General features: G+C 40.0%; 1 protein-coding gene across 1 annotated transcript; it reads left to right on the top strand.

The window, feature by feature from the left end:
• Positions 1 to 1,742: 1,742 nt before the first annotated feature.
• PIP (prolactin induced protein) lies at positions 1,743 to 8,906 on the top strand. Its single transcript, XM_059172695.1, has 4 exons — positions 1,743 to 1,876; positions 3,802 to 3,907; positions 8,250 to 8,364; positions 8,683 to 8,906. The coding sequence occupies exons 1-4, from the start codon at positions 1,782 to 1,784 to the stop codon at positions 8,802 to 8,804; spliced, it is 438 nt and encodes a 145-aa protein (XP_059028678.1). The 5' UTR covers positions 1,743 to 1,781; the 3' UTR covers positions 8,805 to 8,906.
• The last annotated feature ends 893 nt before the right edge of the window (positions 8,907 to 9,799 follow it).

The raw sequence follows: 9,799 nt of genomic DNA on the forward strand, positions 1-9,799 counted from the left end.
CCGTTGTTTTTAATCTGATTTTATCTATTTGTTTTTGGAAACCTACTAAACCTGTTCATTACTTAAAGGACATAGCAATTTCGGTTTCATTTTCTCCCCCTGGAAGCCATCTGCTAGATTAGTTTTCCAAACAACAGCATGGAGAAGAAAATATTATCCTCAAACTTTTGTCATAAATAACATTCTGAAAATTTTCCAACATACCATCTATAGAACTGCCGCAGTTACTTAGATCCTATCTTCTCTCTGAAATTTTGATCTTTTCAGATATATTCAACTCCATGAATACTGACATCTATGAGTCAACTGTTGAACAGACTTAGGACACATGGATTTTTGCAGGTGGACTTGCCTAGTTCCTAAAACCAAGCTAAAACCAAGGTTTGCTTGATACTGTTCACCTCCATCCAGATCTTTAATGCAGTGTGGGTAGCAATTGAAAAAATTATGTTGCAGTGATTTATTGGCTTATTAGCCCTTAAGCCATATCAGTTTCTAGAATAAATATCTATTTCTGATTTAGCCGACAATTGTTTAACCAATATATGCAAGCATTTATATCAGGCTAAAATACCCAGGAGTCCTATAATCAAATATACATGATGGAATGAATGGTTAAAAATATGGTTATTCCTACTAGCCTGTAAAGCATCCTCACTGTGTTCCATTATTCTATGGATATCACTTTCCATGATATCCCTGACCAATATGTGACCATCACTTAAAAAACAATTATTTTTAAACTAATATATATGTAAATATCACCATGCAATGCCTCTCAAAATTATGTTCCATAGGCAATAATTCGTCTTATATGTCAGGAATCTATTGCCTACTGAAGCAACACTGAGGCATCTTGAAGCTCAGCAAAAATTATGTCAAGAATTTAGTACAACATGTCCAGCTGCCTTAACTTCTCTACTCCCCACCTGCCCTTTCCATCTAAACTGTTTGCTATATCATGGGTTTAGGACATGATTTCACCCCCAAGTTTCAAATACACTTATAGCCAATATGGGTTCCAACCTTTTCAACATTTATGGTCCCTTCTCAAACACCAGCTAAATTAGGATTATCAAATAGAACCAAAAACTATGTGTTTGTGTGTGTGTGTGTGTGTGTGTGTGTGTTCATGTTATAGCCCCTGAAGTTAAGGACTCAGCAATCACACACATATTTGTGCTACCCAGTTTTATGGTCTTAATTTCCCAGCATTCAGAGCAGCCCATCTTCTGTCATAATTGGTGGTGGCCCCTAGGAGAATCCTAATCACACTAGCAGCCCTGTGAAATTTTCTGAAGAACATCTCCTCTTAAACTTACTCTCAGGGGATCAAGCAAATGTGTCCTAGAGTTGTGAACTGAAATCTACCACAGCTGGGTTCTCTACCTCTAGAGACTAGAGAAGCAGACTGTTCTTAAGGCTACATACAGCAGGCATATGATTGTGAGGGAAAAGAAAACATTTCTGTAAGCTAGGAAAGAACTGCTATGTCTTTTGAGGTCTTGGCTATTCTGAGAAACTCTGGTATATTAAGTAAATGAGGAGGGATAATCTAACTCCTCACCTAGACTTGAACACTATAGCTGAATGTTGACTTTTTCAATGGAAAAACAAACTTTAGCTCAACAAGGAAAGAGCATGAGTGGGAAGGATAAAATGGGTAATTGACCACATACATCCGCTTGGCAACTCTCCCGCTTCCTTGATCTGCATATAAGGAGTATGCTGGCCACCTGGGACAGTACTTCTCTAGGACATCATATTCTGTCTCCTCCACCATGCACCTTCTCCAGCTCCTGTTGAGACCCGGCCCTGGCATCTTGGTCCTTGTTCTCTGTCTACACTTGGGAACCAACAAAGCTCAGGAAGACACGTGAGCCAAGTCTTTTTCCTCCTCACAAAAATTCCTTCAGGGAGGGCTTCTATCCTAGCCTGGAAATCTATCCCTGAAAACTTTTCAACTTCCCAGATCTCTAGTCCCAGGGATGCTTATAAACCCCAGGTCAGGTCCCACTTCTCTCCTCTTAGGAAGTCTTATCAGCTCCCCTCTATTTCCACTGGATGCTTCTGGTTGTCCATGGAAATATGGCACTCAGTGTGCATAAAGGCTTTTATTAACAGTCAGTCTTCCTCTGTGGCTCTGATCTACATCCTATCTATAGTCTACACCTTTGTTAGATTTCTGCTCAGTAAACTTTATGTTCTCACAACTTGTCTCCTAGAACAGTAGGTTTAGCAGGTCTGTGATACACAATTTTGGCAGGACTGGTGAAAGGATCAGAAGCCTTGATCATTGATCCTTGACCCCAGAGCCTGAAGTTGAGCTAGCCCAGAAGCTTAGACATTCTTCCTATTCTGAAGCCCAAAGACAAAAGCAAGGACACACCCACCCACGACCCACAGTAGGCCCTAGGAGCACAGATTCAGTAGTCAAATCACTGAGGGTACATTTTTGAAGGAAGCAGGAAAATCAGGCAAATGAAGTAGGAAATGCAGCCAGGGTCTAGGAGAAGCAGGGCCACTCAGCAAATCTAGAGGGTTTTCTTCACAGGAATATGGTTTTGAGTGCTGGGTTTTTGAATTGTGATTCTGATGATACATTCTGTGGCATGACCAGATATACTGTCCTGAAGTAAACCATTCAGAGTTTTAACAAGTTGCTAGTGGAGGCCATTGTCCTAAGAAACACTGAGTAGGGGCAGGTTCAGATACAGATGTCACCCCATGTAGCCCTGAGATGGGACAGCAAAACACTGAAATAAGCTATACTAATTAGAGTGATCAGCCATCCCCATTTGTCCAGGAATTTCTCGGAGTTAGCACTGAAAGACCCTCATCCCAGGAAGTTCCTCACTACCAGGCAAGCTGATCTGATCACTCACTCTGACTAAGATGGTCATTTTATCAATCCCAAATTCATTTACAGATGAGAGAAATTTTGGAGACACTTAATTCTTCACACCCTTTTCTGTGCACTTAGCACTAGAGCAACTGGTAGAAGAAATGGAATATCTCCAAAATCTGAGATGCTTTACTCTAGGAAAAGGGGACCCTGAAGCATTGTAGCAAAAAAACCTGAATTTCCTCCTGTCCCACCCAAAACCTAAAGAGCTCAACCAAGAGTTTCTAGGAGAGAGAAAGTAAGTCTCCTAGTCCAGAACCCAGACATCCCTGATGGAAAAATCCTTGACTTCCCTCAGCCTCCATTTTCTTTTCCCATCAGATTGTGGTATGTGGCTTGAAAGTAGGGTATCATCTAAAGTTCCCAAATATGGCCATGTGTCCAAATTCACTGCAGACCTAAAGAAAAACAAATTCCTAGGCCCAGGAACTAAAGAAGGAGGATCTCAAGGATGACTCTAAAAATTCTTCCAGTGCATTAAGATGTTTATGGTTTAGTATGATTCTGTTGATATGGAATATTCTACTAACGATAGCTTGAGCCCTCCCACATAGTGGACAATCAACAGAACCTGGAGGATTTTACTAAGAAATTACATGTAATATTGTACTTTTATTCTCTTTGAACTTATTTTTTGTCAGTGGAAAGAACAACGATGCTCAGTTTTAAATAAAGCATCAAAGTTGCTTTATTAAACAAAAGGGAGTCTGTAGAAAACAACCAAACCAAACAAGGATCAAAGATTCCCAAGGGTTGTGATGCTCAGCAAATGATTCATATGCCATCATCCCCTTCCCTTGCACCTTCCCTGTTCCTTCCCTCTGTTCTGCTCATTGTGCCCCTCTCTCGTGGACAGATCTCTGATTTCTGCCCTGCTTCTCTCTTCCCAAAACTAGTCGAGAAGTGATAAAAATGCAATTGGACATGCCCTCAAATGCAAAAGAAAATGAAGAAGTCACTATGAAATTTAAAGTTGCAACAGAATTAAGAGAATGTATGGTGGTAAGTAGAGACCTGGGGAAGTAAACTCATAAAACTCTGACTCCTTAGGTATGAGTACAATTAGATTAATCTCTCACTTTACCATTGCATATTATACCTAATAAAATGCTGAATAGCAATCCTCATGCTCCCAATTCTCATATGTGTTATGCTACTTGAGCCTCAGAACAATCATCAGACCTTGGGGCAGATTACTATTCTCATTTTACAGATGAAGGAACCAGATGCAGACAGGTGTAGGAAGAATGAGAAGGAAAGAAGGAATGAGTAGTGAGAAAAGCACAGCTAAATGGAAGAAGAGAGGAAAAGTGTAAGGCCTGGGGGAGAAGAGGTATGAGCTCCTCTAAGGTCCTAGACATGATTATTTGAGACGAGGGGTGGGATAGGGGGTTCTTACAAGAAAAACTGCAACCTCATCCAGTGGATTGAGGCAGGTGAACAGAAGAGCTATGTTGCAGAGAACACACAGGGTCTGATTCCCTCCTCTGCAGTAAGCTCTAAGAAGAAGCTGTGTTCATTGCCCCTCCCTCTGCCCTTTTGCTCTACCATCGGAAGTTCACTCTTGTTCCAGCCTCCTCTCCCCAACAAAGAACCCACACTCTCCGCCCTATTTCCTCCAGTTGTGGGAGGGAGTTCCAATCCCTTCACTAGATCAGAGTTCTCAAAAGGAAATGCCATGTTAAGACTCACCTGTGCATTATCGCTCCTGTTTGGCTGCTCTGGGCCATCAGGAAAAGAGGTCTGTGCAGGTTTAACCCACAGAGGCTTTTCCCCAGGAGAGTGTGTCTTCTCCTCCCTGCTGGCAGACTTCTCACATGTTGTCACACACAAACAATCTGCCCCTTGATAGCTACCACTGTTCTAGGCCCCACTGACTCCTCCCAGAAGGGCACTCTCTCAGGCAGCACAAGCATTTTCCTATGACAGAAGTTTCCTAACTCAAATTATTTTTATGTATGATGATTAAATCAGAAACAAAATTAGGAGCATGAACACTGTTATTCATTAGAATACATTCTAGAAATGGCCCCATACCTGTAAGAGAAAGACTTCTGATCACTGAGCAAAGAACAACACAACTGCTTTGTCAAATTTGTCTGTTTACAGTTCAAGAATATGAACCTTGTACGTTAATAGCAGGTAGGAGGGAAACCACATCATAATTTTTCAATTTTGTCTTATCATAACCACAGATGATAAAAGGAATGAGAATGTGTGCATAAAAGTCTTATGATAATGGTAGTTTCTGTTGATGATAGATAATGAAGTCTGTTTCTACCCCTGAGAAATTGTTTAATCACATGTGAAATACTTTTGTGCTACTGTAACTTTAAGGACTATGTTTTAAGGACAATGCTAATACAATAAAATAAGGCAATATTTTTAAAACCTACCCAAGTACAAGGAATCTCATAAAATAAACAATATTGTAACTTAGAAAGAATTTATGGGGAATTTTCTTAGTTCTGACCAACCAATTTTTATTTGTAGCTTCTAATATTAAAAATATGTATGGTTACAAAAACATCATATTTTTAAATTTTTAGGAATATATTATTTTTATATGTGTAAAGATCCTAGTATCTAATCTCAATTTTCTAACAATTATAATACTTTTGCAAATAAATTTATTTTTGATCAAGTGAAGTATTAGAATCACAGATTTAGATGAAGTCCCAAAAGTTCATTTTCAATTTTGTTTCCTTTGCCTTTGGAGACATATCTTGAAAGAAGTTGCTGTGGCTGATATCGAAAAGATTACTGCCTATGTTCTCCTCTAGGATTCTGATGGATTCTTATCTCACATTGAGGTCTTTTATCCATTTTGAGTTTATCTTTGTGTACAGTGTAAGAGAATGGTCGAGTTTCATTCTTCTACATATAGCTGTCCAGTTTTCCCAGCACCATTTATTGAAGAGACGGTCTTTTTTACACTGTATATTTTTTCCTGTTTTGTCGAAGATTATTTGACCATAGAGTTGAGGGTCCATAGGAGTATTATGCCTTCATCAAAAAGGACGAATACCCAACTTTTGTAGCAACATGGACGGGACAGGAAGAGATTATGCTGAGTGAAATAAGTCAAGCAGAGAGAGTCAATTATGATATGGTTTCACTTATTTGTGGAGCAAAACAAATAGCATGGAGGACATGGGGAGATAGAGAGAAGGGAGGTGAACCATGAGAGACTATGGACTCTGAAAAACAATCTGAGGGTTTTGAAGGGGCGGGGGTACCAGGTGGTGGGTATTATAGAGGGCACGGATTGCATGGGTGTGGTGCAAAAATAATGAATACTGTTATGCTGAAAATAAATAAAAAATAAATTTAAAAAAAAAGAATCACAGATTTAAAATTAAAATCAATTAGGCACACCTGGGTGGTTCAGTTGGTTAAGCATCTGCCTTTGGTTCAGGCCATTATCTTGGGGTCCTGGGATCAAGCCCTGGGTCAGGCTCCCTGCTCAGCAGGAAGTCTGCCTCTCTCTCTCCCTCTGCCCCTCCCCTTGCACCTGCACACAATCTCTCTCTCTCTCTCAAATAAATAAATAAAATCTTTTTTAAAAATTTTGTATTTGTGGGGTGCCTGGGTGGCTCAGTGGTTAAGGACTCTGCCTTCAGCTCAGGTCATGATCCCAGGGTCCTGGGATAGAGCCCTGCATTGGGCTCTCTGTTCAGCAGGAAGCCTGCTTCCTCCTCTCTCTCCACCTGCCTCTCTGCCTACTTATGATCTCTGCCTGTCAAATAAAATCTTAAAAAAAAATATATTTTTTTGTATTTGTAATTGAAAGAGAACTTGTGACAAACCACAAGGCTTAAACATTTGTGGTATGGACCATTTTGCTGGTCTCATGAAGTCTAGGGAACTCTCATCAGAAAATTGCTTTTAAAAGTGTTCCCAAAAATGCATTGGATTACAACAAAAACTACCATATGGAAAAATAGTGATAGCATTATCATGCCCAGCATAGAGCCTACTTAAAAATTAAAAAAAAAAAAAAACTTTTGAAACAGTACTATTTATATTTCTTTATCAACATATTAGCCAAGAAGTCAATACATTTAAAATATAGACAAGTTAAATTTTATTTTGTAAAAACTATATGGGACAGCTCTTGTTGCTCAGCTTGAATAAGTAGCTTCAGCTGTGCACTGGCTTTTGACAAGAAGTGGATTCCAATAGATTGGGATTTTTGTTTGAATATTCGAGTGTTGAAAACTCTTGTTTATTAAGATAAACTGTTGTAAATGCCATAAAAAGGTAGACCAGGCAAGAGTAGTTTTCTTGAAAGAAATACCAGGATCTTCAAAGTATTCTGAGTAAAATTCCAATGGTGAGAACACTTGAATTAGCTGTTTGGAGCTGATGGACTATTCGGTACATGGTTTCCAGTTACCTGGGCAAGCTTCAGGAGACAGGCAGATGGCCCCAGCCAGGACCATGCAACCCTGTGTTCAAGGTAGTGATGACTGCAGGCAATATTTTGAGATATATAAACATGTAAATTAATACTAACATACCTATGTTTCTCTTCATGATAAAATCATACACACTGCTAATGCCACTGAGGATCATTGCTAAAATAACAGAAGGAATACTCAATTTCAGTGAGATGTTGATAAAATAAAGATGAAATTTCTTTCCATCTGAGTTCACTGGACCCGCTGGGTCTCTGAACTCTAGGATAACACCCCGTGCTGAACACTAACCAGACAAAAGCTTTCTGATGCTGCTGAAACTTATGTATCTCAAGTTGTAAAGCCCTCTCAAATTAAAAAAGGAAATTTACCATCAAGATTTCATCTGTTTATCTTACAGCCAAGTTTGGTAAGTAACTGTTTTCCTCTCACAACCAAGAAAAGAAAGACAGAGATATGTCACTGCAATCATCAAAAGTCACAGTTTGAGAGGAACATGGTTCTGGCAACAAGACCTGGTTTTGGCCTCCACACCCAAGAGCTAAGCTGTGGTCACAAACCAGTTCCTGAAAGCCCTAGTTGGGAAACCAAAGCAAACTTGCTCTTTAGATGAAGGCTGCCCCAGAATGAGTTCTGCTTGCCCTGTCAACTCACTAATTCTTCCTTTCGGAGCACAGACCCACAGTGGTGCTAAAGCAGGAATTTGAAGATATGTTGACAGAAAACCTTCTGACTTAAACTTTAGTTCCCAAAATGATACTATAAAAGTGGACTCCACAGTGCCTCTGATCTACATCCATCCCTGCTATTTGTACACAAATGATGTTGTCCTCATCTTTCTTTGTGCTCTCTTGCCTTTTTCTCCCTTTTTTCTGCTCCCCAGACTAACACAGGGTCCTCTCTGCCCACCTCTTCCTCCACAGATTAAAACTTACCTCCAAGGCAGCCACCTAATGGATGGTCCTTTTAACTATGTTTACACTGCTTGTCTCTGTGAGGATTATCCAAGAACTTTCTTCTGGGATTTTACGGTCAATAGTAAGTATAGGGGCCATCCAAGGAAAGAACTATCCACTAGGGCAAGGGAAACCGTAAAGAGAAATGTGACTTCGGATGTGGGGCAGAATGTCAGGACAGAAGGGTGGAGAGAAAGGAGGGAAGAAGAGGAGACAGGGGATGGGGACTATGCCCATGTCTGAAAGTTGAGGGGTTGTATGAGAAAAGCCCAAGGGAGATACACTTGCAAATGATTTAGGGAAACTGGGCCCTAGTAGGGAGGTGCCTAAAACTAGTAGAAAACCCAGGAAATGGGGTTAGAGTGTTATCAGAGAAGATCTTTGTCCTTTTCTCTTTCAGGAACTATGGCAATAGCAACAGTGGTCCACATTATTGAACAAGAAGGTATCTGCCCTAATATATCAGTGGTGCCCAATGAAAATAAATATTATTATACCATTAGGAAAATACAGACAGTCTGATCATGCTGGAAGCCCTTGTCTAACTGCCCCCCAGGGTGATTCCTTTAAGAAAAATTGGCTGGAGTATCTGTTGTGGTCTATAAAATAAACTTCTCACAAACTTCTCTGTGTTCTGTTGTGTTTTCCCTTCCAAATCTATCCCAGAGGAGCCTCAGAGCACCCAGAATTTCTAGAACTTTGTTCTCTCAAAAAAATGTTACTGAGGAGTTTATGGGTTCTCATTGTCCATTGGTAGGAAGAATGAGAGATGAAGACATAGAGATGACTCACAGAATCTGAAATTCTCTGGACTCCTAAATATTATGCCCCTTCCCTGTACCCATGCCCTGTGTTTCCTTACTGTAAGGAAAAACTCAGAAAGCTAGGTAATGTCAGGTGTTAGTGGAAAATGAAGGGCTATGGGAGCAATTAAGCACTGCTGGTGGCCTCTTTTGGAGAGCCATCTGACATTACATAATCATATTGATTCTGCAGATACCATATGACCCATCACCTCTACAACTAGAAATGATGGTAAGAGACCCTGGGCTCCTAGGCCAATATATTCTAGCTATCAAAGAGAAAGCACCACTGAGTAACCATTGTTCTAAAGTATATGCCACATCTTGAACATCACCATAACCCTAAATGGTGTGATCTCCGAGCTATCTCTTTAGCTGCTCATTTATGAGATTTTCCCCCACATGTTGTAGGTTACCAGTAGTTTCCTGATGATGCCATTAATGGCAAGCTGGTAGATTCTTTGATCATGTGCCCATTGCAACTCTTTCATTAAAAAAAAAAAAAAAAAAGATTCCCGTAATCTGAAGAGATATTAGATGAGATTCCATGTCTAGAAATCAGATACACTTTAAGCCGTCAGATGGCAGTGCTGGCCAAAACACTTGCAGACAAGAAGGATACATCCATATCTAGAATATATATCAGCCTCAGTAGAGATGAACTATTGCCCCCTCAAGAGACAAAGGGTCCAATGAACCAATGTATTCTCCAAA

Source organism: Mustela lutreola, chromosome 4 (genome assembly GCF_030435805.1).
Source record: "Mustela lutreola isolate mMusLut2 chromosome 4, mMusLut2.pri, whole genome shotgun sequence".
Taxonomy (NCBI): Eukaryota; Metazoa; Chordata; class Mammalia; order Carnivora; family Mustelidae; genus Mustela; species Mustela lutreola.

Bases quoted from the DNA above. Each gene is read 5' to 3' on its own strand.
- PIP (XM_059172695.1), top strand. From the start codon at position 1,782: ATGCACCTTCTCCAGCTCCTGTTGAGACCCGGCCCTGGCATCTTGGTC. The intron at 1,877-3,801 runs GTGAGCCAAGTC...TCCCAAAACTAG, and splicing joins AACAAAGCTCAGGAAGACAC to TCGAGAAGTGATAAAAATGC. The intron at 3,908-8,249 runs GTAAGTAGAGAC...CTTCCTCCACAG, and splicing joins AATTAAGAGAATGTATGGTG to ATTAAAACTTACCTCCAAGG.